The sequence below is a fragment of the Callospermophilus lateralis genome, chromosome 7, assembly GCF_048772815.1.
Source record: "Callospermophilus lateralis isolate mCalLat2 chromosome 7, mCalLat2.hap1, whole genome shotgun sequence".
NCBI classification, from domain to species: Eukaryota; Metazoa; Chordata; class Mammalia; order Rodentia; family Sciuridae; genus Callospermophilus; species Callospermophilus lateralis.
The window spans coordinates 123,915,051-123,935,781 of record NC_135311.1 but is presented as its reverse complement, the minus strand read 5'-3'; the positions used below and the strand labels follow the sequence as shown (position 1 = coordinate 123,935,781).

The following is a 20,731-nucleotide window of genomic DNA, read 5'->3' as shown; positions in this document are numbered from 1 at the left end:
TGCATTAGTGCCTTACTAATTTGACAAGGCTGTTTTTTTGTTTTGTTTTGTTTTAATATTTATTTTTTAGTTTTTGGCGGACTCAACATCTTTGTATGTGGTGCTGAGGATTGAACCCGGGCCTCACGCATGCCAGGCAAGAGCGCTACCGCTTGAGCCATATCCCCAGCCCAACAAGGCTGGTTTTGAACTCTTGCCTCAACCTCCCAAGCTGCTGGAATTACAGGTGTGCACCACCATACCCAGCTTGAAACCAGGATCTTGTACAACCTGGGCAAGTGCTCCACCACAGAACTACATCCCCAACCCATAATAACTTTGAATTCCATCACTCTTATCATCTCTGCACTTTTGGGTCAGGTTCAATTAATGGATAGTTATTTTTTTTGAAGTTTTTAGTTTTCTTTGGACACAACATCTTTATATTATTTTTATGTGGTACTGAGGATAGAAACCAGCGCCCCATGCATGCCAGGGGAGCGCGCTACTGCTTGGGCCACATCCCCAGTTCCTGGATAGTTTTTTTTTTTTTTTTTTATGGTTCACGTTCAATAAAATAGTGATAGGGTGTGAAAGAAATTAAAGCTGATGTTTGATTCAGAGATAAAGTTATGTGGGCCCAATAAGTCTTAATAGAAGTAGGACTGAATTGGGCCTTAAAAGATATGAAAAATTCTGTTGCTGGACACAATGGTGTAAACCTGTAATCCCAGTGGTGTAGGAGACTAAGGCAGGAGGATCACAAATTCAAAAGCAGCCTCAACAATTTAGCTAGGCCCTAACTGTCTCAAAAAAATTTTTTAGGGGCTGGGGATGTGGCTCAAGCGGTAGCGCACTCTGGCATGCATGCGGCCCAGGTTCGAACCTCAGCAGCACATAACAAAGATGTTGTGTCTGCCGAAAACTAAATTATAAATATATAATTAATTTATATATATATATATAAAATTCTCTCAAAAAAAATTAAAGGGCTGGGGATGTGGCTCAATGGTTAAGTGACCCTGGGTTCAATCCCTGGTACCAAAAAAAAAAAAAGTAACAAGAAATCTCATTATGTACAATGATAATGCACCAATAAAAAATGTGGAAAGAGGGCTGGGGATGTAGCTCAAGTGGTAGCGTGCTTATTAAAAAATAATAAAAAATGTGGAAAGAAAAATAGTAAGATGAATTATGAAACATTAAAATATATATATATATATGAATGAAGAATTCAGGCTGGAGTGACGCACATGCATGTAATCCCAGCTGCTCTGGAAGCCGACATAAGAAGACTGCAAGTTGGAGTCCACCCTGGGCAATTTACTGAGACCTATATCAATTTAAAAGAAGAAAAAAGGCTTAGGATGTAACTCAGTGTAGAACACCCCAGGGTTCAATCCCCAGTACCACCAATAAATAAAATTATATGTATATGCATAAGTATACATATGTGTGTGCTTATATATATATGTACATACATATATACTTACTGGGTTTAATCTCCAATATGGCCAAATGTATATATGCGGGTGTGTATATACACATACTTGTATCAAGAATTCAGGTAGTCAGAGCCAAGCACAGTGGTACACGCCTGTAATCCCAGTGGCTCTGGAGGCTGAGGCAGGAGGATCCAGAGTTCAAAGGCAGCCTCAGCAATGGTGAGATGCTTAGCAACTTAGTGGAACCCTGTCTCTAAACAAAAATACAAAAATAGGGCTGCAGATGTGGCTCAGTGGTTGAGTACCCCTGAGTTCAATCCCCAGTACCAAAAATAATAATAATAATAACATACATACATACATAATATGCATGCAGGAAGAAAGGCACCCTAGTAGAGGGAATAGCCCAGGTAAAGGTGAGAGAGTGGAAATGAATAATGGGCACTTTCAGAGTAGTGTAGCAGGTGATAAAGAAATACGAAATTTACAGCTCAGGGCATTTGTAGCCTTGTGTTCCAAGCACAGCTCTAAAGAAGTACTTGTTGAGGGGCTGGGGATATAGCTCAGTTGGTAGAATGCTTGCCTTGCATGCCCAAGGCCCTGGGTTCAAACTTCAATCCTCAGCACCAATGAATTAGAGGAGAGGCCAGAAGGACAGTTTTAGACAAGAGGAGCAGAAATGGAAATACAGAGTGGGAAGAATTAAAAAAGAAAAAAGAAAAAACAAGGTTTAAACCTATACTTTTCAGAGAACCCTAATATTGATTGGAAGTTGGGGGAGGGAGTCTAAATCTATGGGAAAGTACTGAATTGAGTTGTGTGGGGCACAGTGGCACATGCCTGTAGTCTCAGTGGCTTGAGAGGCTGAGGCAGGAGGATCACAAATTCAAAGCCAGCCTCAACAACTTGGAGAGAACCTGTCTCTAAATAAAATTTAAAAGAGGAACTGGAGATGTGGCTCAGTCACAATGTGCCCTTGGGTTCAAGCCCTGGTGCCAAAAAAAAAAAAAAAAAGATATTGAGTTGCTGGGCATAACACACGCCTATAATCCCAGTAATTTAGGAGGCTGAGATAGGAAGATGGCAAGTTTAAAGCAGCCCAAGAAACTTACTAAGAAAAATGTTGGGTCTTCTAGATAGAGATGCAGGGTGGTTACTTGGGGTAGACATCAGAACCAGCCCAAATGGGCTGACATGTCAATTAAAAGGTGATAGCCCATGGCTGGGGATGTAGCTCAATGGTACAGAGGTTGCCTGATTCACATAAGGCCTTGAGTTTAATCCCCAGGACCACAAAAAATGTGATGGCCTATCCTTAAGAGCCAGGTCTCCTTCCACCAGTTTTGTGATGACCCTAGGGAACTTATTTAACCTCTTTGAATTTCATTTTCCAACTCATGAAGTTTTTTTTTTTTAAATATTTTTTAGTTGTAGTTGTCAATACCTTTATTTTTTTATGTGGTGCTGAGAATCGAACCCAGGGCCTTGCACACGCTAGGCTAGTGCTCTACCACTGAGCTACAACCCCAGCCCCACTCATGAAGTTTTTTGAGGAACAGATGAGCCAATGCCCATTGATGTTTCTGTAGTTAACAAAATAGGTAATAACCCTTTTTACAATTAAAGCTAAGTGAATGAGAAGATCTTGAAGACAGAAGACAGAGAGATCAGAGATCCCAGGGTAAAAACTTGGAGAAATTTCACAGTATATCATCCAAAAAAGGAGTTCACGATGGAGGCAGAGGTAAACTTGAACAGGTAAGAGACTCTGAAGGCAGGGAAGTGTTTTGGGTGGGCACTGCATAGTAGGAAAAATTCAGTTGGAAAATACTCATCAAAAATGTCCTTCTGGGGCCAGGAGCAGTGGCGCACTCCTGTAATCCCACCAGCTTGGGAGGCTGAGACAGGCGACTTGCAAGTTCAAAGCCAGCCTCAGCAATGGCGAGGCCCTAAGCAACTCAGTGAGACCTTGTCTCTAAACAAAATACAAAATAGGGCTGGGATGTGGCTCAGTGGTCGAGTGCCCTTGAGTTCAATCCTTGGTACCAAAAGAAAAAAAAAAAAAATGTTCATCTGGGGATGAGGGTATAGCTCTGTGAGAGAAGTCATGTTGATCATGTTGTAGCCCCCAAAAGTTTTTGGAGTTAATGTATAACACAGAAAATACTCTTCTTCAGTATTTTACTCTGATACTCTGACCTGAAAAATCCCAAGACACAAAGTGGCCTGAGAGGTCACCTCAGGGCACACCTGAAATCCTGAAGAACTTTGTTTGCAACCTAAAGAAAAAGGATGTGTTGCCAAGAAAGAATATTATGCTTGATGCCTCACATCTTCAACTCCCAAGCCCAATTCACACCCCATCTTTTTTACTGGTCTCCCTCCTTCTTTTTGCTCCCCTCTTTCTTGGCTCTTCTTTTCCACATTGTTCTCAAAACTGTCCCATGTCAATGGGAGCCCAGATCCCTCCCCTAGTTCCCCATTGCCCCAGAACAGAGGCTGTACTACTACAAAGACACACAAGACCCACCATCCATCATCAGTCACTCCCACAGGGCATCCACTGCCCCCATCTGTCATATGACAGTTTCGAACAACATCCCTGAGCTTTCCTGGCTGTTACTGCAAGTGTTGCTTCTCCCATAATGCCCTGTACTCCTAGACTTGGAAGGCCACTGCTGAGTCAAAGGGCTCTGTGCAAACTCTTGTCATAACCCTGTGTGGCTACTGAAAATGATTTCTCATCCTCCCCAGAGACAAAAGATCACTTTTTTCTCCGTACAGACCCTTACGCATCAGATTTTCCCAAACAAACCTGGATTCAAGTAGTCACTCCGATCGCTCGGTTGTCAATCCACTTGTCCGAATTTGGGGCTTCCGAAATACACAACCCCTATAGCTAGGATAGGTGAGGGAGCCTGGTCAAAGCTCCCTACTCAGGGAGCGAGCCACTCGCACTTTCTGGGGTGGCCGCCAGGGGCCGCCGGGCTCTTTGTTTTCCTTTCTGGCCAGGGTCGGGGCCGGAGGCCTGTAGAGCGCATGCTCCGGGGCAGTTCGCGGCTCGGCCGGTGATCACTGGAGTTCCTTGTAGCCGACCCGCACCAAGGTAGGTCGCCCGGAGACGTACGGAGAGTCCCGGGGGAGGGAATCGCGTGGGGCGGCCCCGCGGAGCGCGGTGACCTGGGTCGTTGCTTGCTCGCGCCCGCGGGAGTCGCGCAATGCCGGCCCACGCGAAGCGGGTGGCAGCGAGACGCGGTGTGGGCGCGCGTGCTCCGGCCCCGCGGGCGGCCAACTGGGCCCCGCCTCACCCGAGCCGGGGCCGCGCAGCCCCTCCGCCGCGGCGCCAGAGCGGGCGGGAGATTCAAACGGCCGGGTGCGGAAGACTGCTCGTGGCCGCGGCGACCTCGCTGGCCCCCGACGCGCCGACCCGCGTGCCTCGCGGCTGGGCGGTCGCCGGGCTGGGGCTGCGTCTCCGCTACAGGGAGAGTGGTTTTGTCCTGCGTTCGTTTAGAGAATGCGGTTTGCACTACAGGGGGAACTCGGCCCCGGAAGGGTCTGCTTTAGAAGCCCAAGGTTGGGGTGGTGAGGTTCCGCTGCAAGGACAGGAACCTCAACGTCAACAGGCACCTCCTCAACTGTTGGCGCGTTAGAGAGGTGTGCCCAGAACTCCGCATCAGTTAAGTCTGTGAACAAATTATTTGCTGGCCATCCATTCTATGCCGCTCTTGAAGTGCTGGACAACAATGGTGAAAAGGCCCATGTGGCCTTTACATCCCTGGGAGAGACTTTGTGAGTGTCCACAGTTATGGTCCCGTGTGATCACAAAAGTATGCCCCTGGCGCCCAGAGCACTGCTGCTGGCAAGTCATTCATCAGAAAAATTAATTGAACTTCAACCATGTGTGACTTGTGTGCCCTAGCTTTAGTGGAACATATGGAGTGTTACAGGACCCCCAAAGAGAGACCCGCCAACCCTGCTCAGGAGGGGCAGGGATAGCTTTCCAGGTGAGGTGACTCTTGACTGGGTTTTAATTGAACTGTGGAGGCCAAGTGAGGTGGTGGGGTCAGGGAATCCAGGCAAGGTACACAGCACATACAAAGACATAAATGTATGGGTGAGTGTTGTGATCAAGACCACAGGTGATTTGAGGACTGAAGCAGCTCTGGTACAGCAGAGTCTTGGTGGGACTACTTAGAATACAGGACCAAGAAACACTGCATAGTGGTAGAGGAGGCAGGGAATGTTTCCCCAAAGAAGGGCATGAGAGTGGAGCTTGGAAAGATGAATTAAGAGTTAATCATTAAGTTTCAGTTACAAACAACACAAGAACAGGAATCTGTTGCCATTGGGCTACCCACCCAATCCCCCTGAACCTTAGTTTCTTACATCTAAAATGTGTAAGTTGTATGTGATGAGGATTTCTAGTGTCCTAAAATTTCCATAAAACAGTGGCGCTAACATCTGGTGAAAGCTATGGTCCCTTTCCCCAGGGAAAAAGGATCAGGGAGGCCCAAGCACAGCTCTGTATACTAAGAGGACCACAGAGAGGAACACTTGGTGTGAAATATGCCAGCTCTGTGCCTGGCATAAGAACAACTCAGCAAATGTTTGTTGACATGGGCGCCCTCCTCCCTTTCCTCCTGGGGACCTTTCACACAAAGAGATTCTTCAGCCCCTGAGTCTGGCAGGCAAGTTCTGCTTCCTGGTGTGGAGGAGGGAGGAGACAGCTGCTATGGTCCCAGAGTGCTTGGTTTTCCATTGCTGAAACCAGGATGTGGTGGGAATTGTAGCAGGAACACCAGGATCCTGCTAGACTGTCTATACTGGTGTGCCTACCCACTTCAATCAACAAGTGAGGAAACTAAGGTGGGGGAGGCTCTGGCCCTGGGTGGGTAATGGTCAGAAGACCTGGATTTCCATCCCACCTCTGTGTGGTCTAGGGCACCTTTCCCTGAGCCTCATCTCCTTTATCTATAATAGTGGAGTAATAACTAATAAGCCTCAGGGCACTCTAGAAAAGGTTGGAGCATTATAGGTACCCATTAGTATACACTGACTCTGTATCTGACTTAACTATTTGTGACTGTGTTTCACTCTTTAACTGTAAACTTGAAGATGGAAGGTAGAGCATAGAAAGTGGGAATGTGAATATGATGACAAAAGACAAATCCTTGTTCCCAGTCTAGACTCAGGTTAAGAAAACTTGCAGAGCTGGGTGTGGTAGCACACACTGTAATCCCAGTGACTCAGGAGGCTGAGGCAGAAGGATTGAAAGTTTGAGGCCAATATCAGTAATATAGCAAGATCCTAAGCAACTTAGATCAGATAAAACAAGGAGTGGGGGATATAGCTCAATAGTATAGCACCCCTGGGTTCAGTCCCCAGATTGAAAAAAAAGAAGCAGAAAAAGAAAACACTCAGGGGCTGAGGGTGTAGTTCAGTAGAAGAACTCATGCTTAACTTGCTTAGGGGCCTGGGTTAAATCCCCAGAACAGTGTAAGGGAGGTAATCTGTAGAAAGAACTGATTTGCACAGTTGAGGATATGCTGGCAGGTAACAGGCACAGGGCTTCACCTTTTAGAAGGTGCCCACTCCCCCGCAACCCTGCCTCTGGGGCTCATAGGCAACTCAGGTCTGTGAAACTAAAGCCTGTGTGCTTTCTACCACAGCAGGGAGCTGTACCCATTGTCTGGATCTGTCACCAGCCCACCTAGAAAGAAGCTCCAGCTGCCTCATTGTCTTCTCTCTGCTCTCAACCTCCTCTTTCTCAATTGACTTCTACTCTCTGTACCTTCTATTTAGCCAAGCTCATTGGGGTTTTGGGGAGGAATTCCTGGTGTGAAGTGTGCCAGCTCTGTGCCTGGCATAATTGCAACTCAGCAAATGTTGGTTTACATGAAAGCCCTCCTCCTTTCGCTCTTGGGGACATTCACACAAAGAGATTCTTCAGTTCCTGAGTCTAGCAAGCAAGACCCTGAGTCTAGAAGGCCTGACCAGGCTGTGTTAGTCCCCTTCCTGTATCATGGTCTGCCTTGAGTTGACCCTTTCATTTTGTGTGGGGGAAGGGGTACTGGGCATTGAAACCAAGGGGACTCTACCACTAAGCTATATCCCCACCTTTTTTTTTTTTTTTTCCTTCTTCTTCTTCTTGTTCTTCAGCACTGGGGATGGAATGTAGGGCCTTGTGCCTGCTAGGGAAGTGCTCTACTACTAAGCTCATCCCCAGCTGCTTAGGGGTTTTAATAAATAATGCATAATTAGCACAGGAAAATGTTTGCCATGTCTAACAGGTAGTATTTGGCTGGGTTTTTCAGGATAGGAAGATGCCACCCAAGCGCATAGCTAAGAGAAGGTCAGCCCCAGAAGATGCCATCCCCAAAAGCAAGAAAGTAAAGGGTAAGTTGGCTGTGGCCTCTTCTTTCTGCTTGTGGGTGGCCCCTTAGAACCCAGGGAATCTGGAACTGGGTTCCTTCCTCCCTGAAAGATGAAAGGCTTGGATGTCCAGGGACCCCCCACCCAGCTGGAGGGTCTCCTATAGCTCATTGAATCTCATCCTCAAGGAATTAAAAACTGGGCTGACAGCCCAATGTGGTGGTACACGCCTGTGATTCCAGTGATTTGGGATGTTGAGGCAGGAGGATTGCAAGTTTAAGGCCAACCTAAAGCAATTTATTATACCCTCAGCAAGTTAGCAAGATCCTGTCTCAAAAAATAAAAAGGACCTGGGGATATAGCTCTGTGGTAAAGTGCCCTTGGGTTAATCCTCAGTACACACATATATACACACAATCAATCAATCAATGAATCAGTCAATCTTAGAATTTTGCTCCAGGCAATGATGTATTTTGATTAGGACCACTGATTTCCATAGTAGGTTCAAGTCCTGCCACTTTCTAGATCTGTAACCATAGGCAAGTTAAAACTTGACTGAGCTTGGGTTACCCACTTCATAAAATGGAGATGAGAACAGCACTGATCTCTCTGGGCTGTTGTTGTGAGGATTAAATGATTAAATGAGACAATGTCCTGGCAGCATTTGAGGGAGGAATCCCTGGTTTTCTTTTTTCTGAGATCCTAAAGTGGGGCAGGAACAGGAGAAAGCCACCCCCTGTCTGGGAAGAGGGTATGTGAACCCACACTCAGACAGTGTCTGTCTTTTGCAGACTCTCGTAACCAAGCAGTGAGGGCCACTGCCTCCCGCCGTGGTCCCAGCGCCCGCTCCTGCCAAGGTGCCTACAGGCTGAGCCCTCCTGACCAGAAAACCCACCCAGGTGGCTCCCTGCTCAGTGCACTCTCTGCGCAGCCCCCGTGGCCCTGGGGGCCATGGCCGCGCGCCTGGAGGAGAGGCTGGACGCTATTGGCTATCTGGGGCTGCCGAGGCCTCCATTGGCTAGCAGAGGGCCTTGTGCCGCCCACTGGTGGGCACAAACCTCACTGCAGATGGTTCTGTGGCCTGCCTCTTCCTCTTCAACTGCCAGTGTGCTGCCCCATAGGGTTAGAGTGGTCAGTTTTCCTCTGAGAATATATCCAGAAGTTGAAAATCACAACCTGGGGATGGAGGAGGGTTAGGGTAGAGGCTGGTGTCTGCTCCAATCCATGTAGTCTCCCTTGGTTTTAGTGCAGACTGCTAAATTGCCTTATGACCCTGGGAAGATTGTTGAACCTGTAGGTTGCTCTCTTCCCTTTTCTATAACACAGGATCCTAAAAATGGAAACTCTGCAGAGCAAGTCAAAGGTAGAATAAGCAGTCAGTAAAGGGTGGACATTATCTGAGCCCCAGCTGTTAGCACTGTGACTTCTGACAGACAACCTAGGCTAATCAGGAAAACTATCTTGTGTCGTCATGGTCCTCTTCCCCTCCTCACCAAGATTCATTTCACAGAATGGGGTCTCCTTGTTTCTATTTCCTTACTGTCACATTAATAATGTGCTCAGCTTTTAATCTTCACAGAAACTCTTTGAGATGATGAGGAAACTTAGTCTCAAGAATGTCATACTAATGACTTATTACAGAGCAGGGGCTTAAACCCAGTTTCAAGATTGATTCCTGATGCCAGAGTCCATGAAATGACCTCCCTCTCTCCTATCATCCTGCCCACTCAGGGGCTATCTTCTCCACCCCTCAGTCTCACACAGGTCCCACAACACAGAACCAGGCTTGGTGCTGACACTGGGCCAGGGCGACGTGGGCCAGCTGGGCCTAGGTGAGAATGTTATGGAGAGGAAGAAGCCTGCCCTGGTGCCCATTCCAGAGGATGTTGTGCAGGTTGAGGCTGGGGGCATGCACACCGTGTGTCTGAGCAAAAGTGGCCAGGTAGGCTGGGGGATTGGGCAGTGCCTGGGGTTGGAGGGGGATGGGATAGGGTTGGGACAGGAGCTTTAAGCCATATACATTTCACTGTGGAGATGGAGCTGGCTAGCCAAGCAAGGAATGGCCTAAATGAGAGTGGATTGAGACCAGATCTTGCACTAATGGGGGCTTCTTGGGCATAGGTCTACTCCTTCGGCTGCAATGATGAAGGTGCCCTGGGAAGGGACACATCTGTGGAGGGCTCAGACATGGTCCCGGGGAAAGTGGACCTGCAAGAGAAGGTGATACAAGTGTCAGCAGGAGATAGCCACACAGCAGCTCTCACCGAAGATGGTCGTGTTTTCCTGTGGGGTTCATTCCGGGTAAGACTGGGTCTAGAAGACTGCATGGAAGTGAGGGTATAACTCAGTGGAAGAGAGCTTATCTAGCAAGCATGAGGTCCTGGGTTTGATCCCTAACACCAAACAAACAAACAAAAAAAAAGACTGGCTAGGTGTGGTGGTGCATGCCTATAATCCCAGAGGTTCAAAAGGTTGAGATAGGAAGATTGAAAGTTCAGAGCCAGCCTCAGCAATTTAGTGAGTCCCTAAACAACTTAGTAAGACCCTGTCTCAAAAAATAAAAGGGCTGGCTATTTTGCTCAGTGACTAAGCACCCCTGGGTTTAGTCCCTGGTACCAAAAAAGTTATCCAGTCTCCTTAACACCATTGTACTTGGGTTGAAAAAGGCAGGGCTGGGGCCCAGATCCAAATCTCTGTCTTCTTCTGGGCCTGTCCACAGTTCTAGCTCTTTCCTTGAATCTGATGTTAGGAAGTGCATGTCCTGAGAAAGGAGTGGGTCAAAGATGCCTTTGGGTTGAGGCTGATATAGGAAACTGCTCTTGTCATCCCCTACCTGAACCTCTCTCTTCCCTTCCCAGCCCTCTTCCCTACTTTCCAGAGGCTTTGGGGGAATGAGGGAGGAATTGTCACATCACAGTGTTTCCAAGGCAAGGGAGTGTAGTTTAAAAAACAGTTTCAGGGGTCTGGGGATGTGGCTCAAGTGGTAGCGCGCTTGCCTGGAATGCGTGCGGCCCAGGTTTGATCCTCAGCACCACATACAAACAAAGATGTTGTGTCCGCCAAGAACTAAAAAATAAATATTAAGAAAAATTCTCTCTCTCTCTCTCTCTCTCTCTTTTAAAAAAAAAAAATTAAAGTGTATTTGCTGTCTCTGTTCTTTGGAAAACCTTAAAAAAAAAAAAAAACAGTTTCAGCATTAAGATTGGTACCTTGGTATTTATTTTGAAGTCTGATAAAAAAATAAGGAATCCGATGAGTGTTTCCTCATCAAGGTTATTTTAAAATTTTTATGGAGGATTTCTTAAGAGTAATTAGAATTGAACACCCAGCTACTTGACACCAAGTTTCAATAGTTATCAGCTTTTTAGCCAGACATATTTATTTCTACTCATCTATTCCTTCGTTATTATAATGCAAATCCCAGATCATGTATGATTTCATTCATAAATATTTCAGGATGTGACCTGGCTCCTGTCTGCTCTTTATCCCTTTTGCTACTACTTACTACACTTCACCAGATAGCTCTGTGGCCTCCTAAAAGCCTGAATGTGACTGCTACAGGGCAGGCAGGACTAGCTGATAAGTGCTCTCTTCTTCCCTTCTAGGACAATAATGGCGTGATTGGGTTGTTGGAGCCCATGAAGAAGAGCATGGTGCCTTTGCAAGTGCAGCTGGACACACCAGTGGTAAAGGTAGCCTCAGGTGGGTCTAGGAGTATTCACTGTAGGCAGGAGCTAGAGGACCTTCTTCTGGGGCTGGATCAGCCTTGGTCCTAACAGATAAGCCATGCATCCTCCGCCTTCCTCTCATCTTCAGGAAATGACCACTTGGTGATGCTGACAACTGATGGTGACCTCTACACCTTGGGCTGTGGGGAGCAGGGCCAGCTAGGCCGAGTACCTGAGTTATTTTCCAACCGTGGTGGTCGGCAGGGCCTCGGTAAGTAGTTTCAGTACATCTAGTGGGATAACTTGGCAAACCAACCCCTGTGGTGACTAAAAGCAGGAGGGAGTCTTGAGCTTCAGACTTGCATCAAATAGACTTGTAGTGTTAAGATCTCACACTTTAAAAACTGGGTTGGGGATATAGCTAAGTTGGTAGAGTACTTGCCTTGCATACACATAGACCCTGGGTTCAATCTCCAGTGCACCCCCCACCCCCGAAAATAAATAAATAAATAATAAAAACTCAAACTTGAGTGAGGTGTGGTGGCACACACCTATATTCCTAACTACTTCGGAGGCTGAGGCAGGAAGATCACAAGTTCAAAGCCAGTCTTGGCAATTTGGCAAGACCCTATTTCAAAGTTTTTTTTTAAAAAAATAGGGCTGAGAGGGGCTGGCGTTGTGGCTCAGTGGAAGAGCACTTGCCTAGCATGTGCAAGGCCCTGGGTTCCATCTTCAGCACCATTTAAAAATAAAGAGATAAAATATTTTTTTAAAAAATGGGGCTGAGGGCTGGAGTTGTGGCTCAATGGTAGAGCACTTGCCTGGCATGTGTGAGGCCCTGGGTTCAATCCTCAGCACCGCATATAAATAAATAAATAAAATGAAAGATCCATTTACAACTGAAAAAATATTTAAAAAAAAAAAAATGGGGCCACGGGCTGGGGTTGTAGCTCAGTGGAAGAGTGTTTGCCTCACATGCGTGAGGCCCTGGGTTCAATCCCCAGCACCACATAAAAATAAATATAGTTCGGTGGTAGAGCACCTGCATATCTGCTTATCATGTGCAAGGCCCTGGGTTCATTCCCCAATATTGACCAAAAAGGGTGGGGGGGGGTTCAAACTTTGGAGACTGATGGCTACCCTGGGTATGGGGGGATTTTTTTGTTTGTTTATATTTTTGAGACAGGGTCTCACTAAGTTGCTTAGGGTCTTGGTAAGTTGCTGAGGTTGGTCTTGAACTTGCAGGCCTCTTAACCTCAGCCTCCTGAGTTGCTGAGATTACAGGTGAGTGCCACCATGCCCAGCTACCATGAGTTTGAATCCTGTTCTGTCATCTACTAGCTATGGGACCAGGTTTATCTCTAAACCTGTCTTTAACCTTACTTCATTGTGTTGTGTGAAGATAGATAAGTTAATGAGAAAAATATCTGGCACATCGTAAGTTCCACATAAACATTACCTCTAATACTGTGGAAATCTGAGCATAGCACTTACACTGGCTTTAGAATTCCTCTTCTGTAAAATAAGGTTTAGAGTTCCTGCTTAGCCTCCTCCCAACGGTTTTCAAAACATAAGAGAAACAGGCCAGGATCAGAGAAGGAAAAGGCCATGTGTTTCTGTCACTGACCCTGGCTGCTTTACCTACAGAACGACTCTTGGTCCCCAAGTGTGTGATGCTGAAATCTAGGGGAGCCCGGGGCCATGTGAGGTTCCAGGATGCCTTCTGTGGTGCCTATTTCACTTTTGCCATCTCCCAAGACGGCCACATATATGGCTTTGGCCTTTCCAACTACCATCAACTTGGTGAGTCTGAATGCAGCATAGCATAGGGGTGGCCCAATAACCTGGTTCCAGTCCTGGCTCTGTCACTTATTCACTGTGCACCCTTTGTAGAGTTCCTTAATTCCCCAGAGCCACAGTTGTGTCTGTAAAGTGAGAATATTCATATCCTGGTGAGGGTGGCCTTGCTATGGGATGGGATTGATAAAACATCTCCTGAAACACCTTTACCCCTGATGGCAGGAACACCAGGCACAGAATCTTGCTTCATACCCCAGAACTTGACATGCTTCAAGAATTCCACCAAATCCTGGGTGTGCTTCTCTGGTGGCCAGCACCATACAGTCTGTCTGGATTCAGAAGGTAGGACCTCCAAGTCCTCTATGTTAGAGACAAACTAGGCCTATCCAGACCAGGGCCTGTTCTACAGTTTGGGCCAGACATGGGTCCATAAAGGTCACCCTTGTCCTCCAGAGTCCTGGTGCTTCCAAGTACAAGTTCATTGGAGGCCCATTTGGAGATTCTCCTAGGACTCACCCAAAATGGGGACGCTACATACCTCCTTCTGACCATGGTGAGAGTGGGGACAGGCTCCTGAGGATATGAGGACTCACCTGGCCTGCTGCCCGTTTTGCCCAGAGGATGTCCTCTACTACTGCTTATCTCTCTCCCTCTTCCCACAGGAAAAGCATACAGCCTGGGCCGGGCTGAGTATGGGCGGCTTGGCCTTGGGGAGGGTGCTGAGGAGAAGAGCATACCCACCCTCATCTCCAGGCTGCCCACCGTCGTCTCAGTGGCCTGTGGGGCCTCTGTGGGGTATGCCGTGACCAAGGATGGTGAGTGGGGCTCCCCACACCTCGTCTGGTTGGGGCCGGTGGGTTGTGATTCTTATCATACTCTCTAGCAGGCTGTCTACCATCATGCTGGAATTGAGATGTAGAAATTGGTCTTTGCTCCTGACTCTCAGAAACTCTCTGATTTGATGAATATAAATGAGTAAACAGATTATTTGAGACTGGGTCTCACTGTTTTGCCCATGGTAGTCTGAAACTCCTGGGCCCAAATGATCCCCCACCTCAGCCTCCTGAGTGCAGGAACTTCAGGCACATGTGCATGCCACATTACTTGCTGGCTAGAAGTGATCAGTTCTGCAGAGGAGAAAAACAAAGAGGAGATATCATTGAGACCCAGAGTCCCAGCTTCCCAGGGAGTTATACTTAAGAATCTTAGGGGAAAACAGGCTGAGTAGTCAGGGTCCTGGCCAGCATAGGAGAGGAGGATGTCAACAAGTGACTGCCAAAGCCTAAAGGGGTGAGGGGGCACAGTAATGGAGAGCTGCTAGAATGCTGGCTGGCAAGCCGAGTGTGGTGGTGAAAGCCTGTAATCCCAGTGACTCAAAAGGCTGAGGCAGGAGGATCACAAGTTAGAGGCCAGCCTCAGCAAATTAGTGTGGCCCTAAGCAATTTAGCCAAGGCCTTGTCTCAAAAAATAAAAAGGGCTGGGGATGTGGCTCAGTGGTAAAGGGCCCCTGGGTTCAATCCCCAATACCCCCCCAAAAAAAAATGAAGTCAGCAGAAATGCTTGATCTGAGACTGGGAAGACCTCTGAGGAAGTGAGGGCTTGCACTGTACCCCAAAGGTTTTATTCTTCAAGGAAAGTACAGGAAGACATTCCCAGCTGGGTAACTTCCATAGCAGTCTCAATGACAATTGGTCCTGAGAATGGAGGGTGGATGCAGGGATTTAGGAAGCAGCCAGTCATTTAGGGCCTAGGAGCAGGGAGAAGTCTTTACATTATCTCCTTGACTTCTCCCAACTTCCCTGAACTCCCAGAGACTGGACCTTATCTGGCTGCTGTTGGCCAAGGCCAGAATTCACCCTCATGTCCCAGGTTTTGCAGTGTGGAAAGGTGTAGCCAGAAATCCTGGAGACAGCTGCCTCCATTTCTTTCCCCCTACAGGTCGTGTTTTTGCCTGGGGTATGGGTACCAACTATCAGCTGGGTACAGGGCAGGATGAGGACGCCTGGAGCCCTGTGGAGATGACTGGCAAACAGCTGGAGAACCGCGTGGTGTTGTCTGTATCTGGCGGGGGCCAGCATACAGTCCTATTAGTCAAGGACAAGGAACAGAGCTGATGAAGCCTCTGAGGGCCTGGCTCCTTCCCCTGCCCTCCCTTATAGAACAGGGAAGCAGAGACAACTACAGATTCCAGCAGGCCTCTCCTCAGCCCTGAGCACTGTCGTCTCCTGCCATTTTTCCATGAGCAGAGCAGAATCCTTCTCTCTCTTTCTTCCTCTTTTCTGGAATCATCCTGGGACCTGCAGGATGAAAGGGGAGGGAGATGGGAGGGTCTGTCAGAAGGAACATTGCTCATCCCAGACTATGTAGTCAGACCTTTCCTTCTACTTCCCTACCCTCTGGTGATCCTGGCTGGCCCTGACTTTGCCCACAAAAAAACAAAAATTCTTCCCCTGGAGGTGTGGTACCTGCACTTTGAGAAGTTGGGCTTTATCAAGCCCCATTCTGGTCTTGTGTTTCTAACAGTCCCCAGGCAAACAGATGGTACAGTCATCATACCCAGTTGTCATGGAGCCATATCTGGGGGAATTTGGAGGAAAGACAAGGCTACAGGACCTGTGCGCAACCCCAAGCCAAATATTTGGCTCTAAACAGGTGTCCGAATGAGCCACTTGATGAAGAAAAAGCCAAAAGCTATTCTCCCAGAAGCACAAAGCATACTCTTGTCTCTCAGGCATTGCCTGTGGATTCCCCCATTTGTTGGGTCATACCTGCAACCAAGGACATGAAAGCCGGGCTGGGCTGGGCTGGGCTGGGCAGGACTGGGCAAAGCATGGGGTAGATGAAAGGTTTTATGAACAGCAATATTGGAAGGAAGAGAGGGGAAGGAGTTGGAAGGGCAAAGGCTGGTCCTCAGAAAAGGAAGCAGCAACTTGTACAGTGGCTGTGAAAATAGTTTTGGATTTTTTTTAATTATAAAATATTTTGGAGGGGAGAGTGGAAATCTTGTAACACTTTGAATAAATTAAAGTTTTATAAAACAGGTCACTTGTTTTCAATACACACCCTATTCTTTTAAGGGACTACCTGCCGTGTGCCAGGTACTGTAGGGAAGGGCAAAATAAGCCCAGGCCTGTGAACGTGGTGTCAAGGTTATAGCTTAAAGGATGTCAAGATGTCTCAAGGATCCCCGTGTGCTTGCCCGGGGCAATTAGAATCTATCAAAAAGAAGAAAAGAGTTGTTTGGGTGTTTATGTTTCAGGAATCACTGGGGGGTTTTTTGTTTGGTTTGGTTTTTGTTTTTAATATTTATTTTTTAGTTTTCGCTGGACACAACATCTTTGCATGTGGTGCTGAGGATCTAACCTGGGCCTCAGGCATGCCAGGCGAGCGCGCTACCGCTTGAGCCACATCCCCAGCCCCTATTGTACATTTTTTTTATTGTCTAAGTAATTATTGCCTTTTTTCCCCCAGTGTTGAGGATCAAGTCCAAGGCTTCACACATATATGCAAGGCAAGCACTCTACCACTGAGTTACAACCCTAGTCTTGCTTGTTTTCCGGGTGTTTATTTTTATTTTACTTGTGTAAATACCATTAGTTCAGTTCCAATATACCAGAAGTATCATCTGCTTTTGTGTATTCAAACACATCAAGTACTTCCAATTTTGTTTACTTTTTCTTTCTCCAACCTGGATTGGTTACCCCAAAACAAATGTGATCATAGTGTAACATTGTTCAACTACAAGAAATATTTGCAAAGTCATAATGTAAATGTTAATAGTGCTTTAACAAAAATTAGAAGATGGAGAATTGTGTATAGAGACCAAACTACAAATGAAGAGACAGTAGCATAGTATGTTATTTAGAAATATGCAGATAGATTCAGGAAAAACATTTGGAAATAGTCACTTTAAGGGAGTGGAAGTTGGGGGCAAGGATAGGTAGTGTTTTGCTTAGGTCATAAATTCATCAAATATTTCTGAGTGCTTATCATGCCCCAGATAATGTAGGAATTTGATTAGAAAACAAAACGGACAAAGTCCTGCCTCAGAAAGCTTTTTTTTTTTTTTTTTGATACTGAAGATTGAACCCAGGGGCACTCTACCACTGAGCCACATCCCTAGCCCTTTTTATATTTTATTTAGAGACAAGGTCTCCCTAAGTTGCTGAGGCTGGCTTTGGACTTGCAGTCCTCCTGCTGTACCCTTCTGAGCCACTGGGATTACAGGCATGTGCCACTACACCCAGCAGAAAGTTTATATTCTTAAACTTTTAATTTTGGATTTAATTGTGGATGTGAACATATTACATCGGGTACAAGTATGACATCTCTGGGAAAGCAGAAGTGGGACCCACATCACCTGCTGGGGAGCCAAGTGCTCCCAGGGAACAGGTTAATGCTGTGTGTGAAGCGTCACTGGTGTCAGGGCTGCAGGCCACAGCTAGATGGGTAGTGTGTGGAGGAGCACAGCAGACCCTCCAGCTCAGCAAGGAGAGAAGAGCACTCCTCCTATTCCTATCATGCCATTCACCAAGGGCTGGGGGAGCCTGGCTTCTTGGCAGTCATGCCCAGTCCTTGCCCCTTGCTTAGTCTGGTCAGGGTGTGAGTGCTGCTTTTTGAGAAGGCAGTACAGCATGAGGTGGACCACATGGGTGGTCTCATCAGCACTCTTCCCCAGCATCTTTGTTAACTTCTCCAAGTCTCTCTGGATGTGCTGTTGCAGGAATCCTTTCAGGTCACTCAGTGGAGGCTTGATGATGTTTATCACAGCCTATACTTCAGGAGCAGCTTCAGCACCACAGAGCAGATGACAGGAGTCTTATCCATGGCATCATCAAATGGCGAAAGAGACTTGATGTGTTTCCGGTGTCGTTGGGGAGCATCTCTCATGAGCTTCTGCACAAGTAGAGACAGAAACCCATCAATCACACTCTTCTGAGGAGAAGTATTGTTTTTTAAGAACATAGTAGAAACCAGTTCCATGAAGAAACTATTGCACATCTGCTGGAATTGGGTGTGTTTCCCAATGACCACCCTGTGCTCTTGGGAAACTGTCACAGAGAACTCTGGCAGGCCAGTTAAACAGTAGGGGCAGGTCATCTGCCTAGAGATGAGCCATATCTTGATGCAAGGCAGGCAGTACACATGGTCACAAGGCAAACACACAGGATCCTGAGCATCTCCCAGGCAGAAGGGGCATGGCCGCACTCCAAACCTGGCCAGACTCTTGCTGGCTTGCTCCTTGCACTCATAGAGTGGTCATCACAGCTACAAAAGGCCTGTGGGTCTTGAGATCAGAGTTCTCTTCATATTCTTAACCTTTTTAAAAAAATATTTAGTTGTAAATGGATACAATACCTTTATTTTATTTTTTGTGATGCTGAGAATTGAACCCAATGCCTCACACAAGCATTGTATCACTGACCACAACCCCAGCCCACATTCTTACCTTTATAAAAAATAAACCCAGCAACCTGGGGGACTGAGGAAAAAGGAGTGCAAGTTCAAGGCCAGCCTCAGCAATTTAATGAGACCTTCAGCTATACAGCAAAACCTATGTCAAAGTTTAAATAAATAAAAGGGCTGGGGATGTAACTCAGCAGTGAAGTATGCCTGAGTTTAAGCCCCAGTTTCAAAATATGCATTTAAAAATCGTCTATGTGTAAAATAAAAATTTTAAATAGTAAGCAAAGAGAACATCATAGTGACTGGCAAATAGTGCAAAAGAATAAATATCAGTTATAATTTGAAGATCTTCAACTGCTATTCTCAAAGATTTACTGGATGCCAAACAGTGGACCCATAGCTTTCACAGATTCTCATTTTTTCCTCACAACGTTGAGACAAGTACTGTTGTTAAACACACAAGGCTCAGAGACTAAGTAACTTGCCAAAAGTAAGCAAGACGTGGGCCAGGAATTATGCACCTAAAGCTTCTAAACACTACACTGTATTACAGCAACAGGAGAATAAGGCTGGATATTTGGAAACTCAGTAGTTGGACCTTAGGTCATCGGATTGATGAGTTCTTGGCTTGAGGGCACATCCTAAGCTTGGGATGTTTACACCGGTAAGGAAGGACTTTAAAAGTCCCTGAAGCACAGAGGGTGAGCTTCATTGTGGGAGATGCCAATTTCCACCTAGAAGCTTCCTTTTCTCAACCTGCATGATATTGAGGCCTGGGATACTTCCAGTCTAGGAGCTCTAGAAAATCAAACCATCAAGCTGAGCACAGTGAGGAATGCCTGAAATCCCAGCGGCTCAGGAGGCTGAGGCTGGAGGATCTCAAATTCAAAGCCAGCCTCAGCAACCATAATGCACCAATAAAAGTATGTGAAAAGAAACAAAAATAAATCCAGTCTTAGCAATTTAGTGAGGTCCTAAGCAATTTAATGAGACTCAAAAAAAATTTTTTTAAAAAGGGCTGAGGATGTGGCTTAGTGCATAAGTGCTTAACTATTATTAATAATAATATATTATTATTCCCTAGAATAATAATAACTTTAAAAATCAAACTATCAAGATTATCTGGTCGTCTAAACCATGTTTACTGAGGGCTTCCTCCAAGCAGGTCACTGTTCTGGGAGGAATTAGTCGCTGGCGTTTTAGAGTAGGGTGGTGGGCCTCAAGAAAGCAGGACATGGCTGGGGTTGTGGCTCAGTGGTAGAGCGTTCTCCAAGAACGTGCAAGGCCCTGGGTTCGATCCTCAGCACCACATAAAAATAATAAAATCTGCGTCCAGCTAAAACTAAAAAGTAAAATTTAGGGGCTGGGGATGTGGCTCAAGCGGTAGCGCGCTCGCCTGGCATGCGTGTGGCCCGGGTTGGATCCTCAGCACCACATACAAACAAAGATGTTGTGTCCGCCGAGAACTAAAAAATAAATATTAAAAAATAAATAAATAAATAAAAAGTAAAATTTAGGGGAAAAAAAAAAAGAAAGAAAGCCGAGGGACAAGATTTAGAGACTGATTGAATTGTTGAAAGGACAATTCAATCATAGAGACTGATTGAAATTCGGGTGTGACTGAAGAATCCTAATCAGCTTCAACCAGAAACTCACGTTTCAAGGACTAGGAACCCTGGAGGGAGGAAATGGCTGGAGCCAAGCAGCAGCTTGTGTAGGATCACACTTCTTGGAACCAAACTTAACGAAACCTGGCTCCCATAGAGGGTCCTTTCACTCTTTCAAACACTTATATTTGCAATATTTTACAACAAGCACAGGTCAGCTTTTAAATTATATATGCACGTATACAGGTGTGTGGTCTTGTTTGTTTTTGTTTTTTTAACTACACAAAACCGAAAACAAACTCGCACCGCTCGCTGGCGGTGCCACCAGTTGGCGGCCGGCCTCCTCAGCAGTCTCTGGCCAGAGCTCCGCCCGCTGCGGTCCGGAAGCTCGGCCTCCGCCGGGGTCGCGGGGAAAACCCGGAACGGACCATTGAGTCGAGCCGGAGCTGCGGCG

At 46.5% G+C, this 20,731-nt stretch overlaps 1 protein-coding gene across 3 annotated transcripts; it reads left to right on the top strand.

Moving 5' to 3' along the window:
* Positions 1-4,443: 4,443 nt before the first annotated feature.
* On the top strand, positions 4,444-16,302 carry Rcc1 (regulator of chromosome condensation 1). 3 transcript variants are annotated; one of them, XM_076863110.1, is made up of 11 exons: positions 4,444-4,530; positions 7,739-7,820; positions 8,588-8,653; positions 9,551-9,738; positions 9,918-10,097; positions 11,402-11,498; positions 11,613-11,735; positions 13,112-13,267; positions 13,487-13,606; positions 13,927-14,079; positions 15,203-16,302. In XM_076863110.1, the coding sequence occupies exons 2-11, from the start codon at positions 7,748-7,750 to the stop codon at positions 15,376-15,378; spliced, it is 1,332 nt and encodes a 443-aa protein (XP_076719225.1). In that variant the 5' UTR covers positions 4,444-4,530; positions 7,739-7,747; the 3' UTR covers positions 15,379-16,302. The 3 variants fall into 3 exon arrangements, with proteins under 3 accessions (XP_076719225.1, XP_076719226.1, XP_076719227.1); XM_076863111.1 differs by lacking the exon at positions 8,588-8,653; XM_076863112.1 differs by lacking the exons at positions 7,739-7,820; positions 8,588-8,653 and having other exon boundaries at positions 4,488-4,530.
* The last annotated feature ends 4,429 nt before the right edge of the window (positions 16,303-20,731 follow it).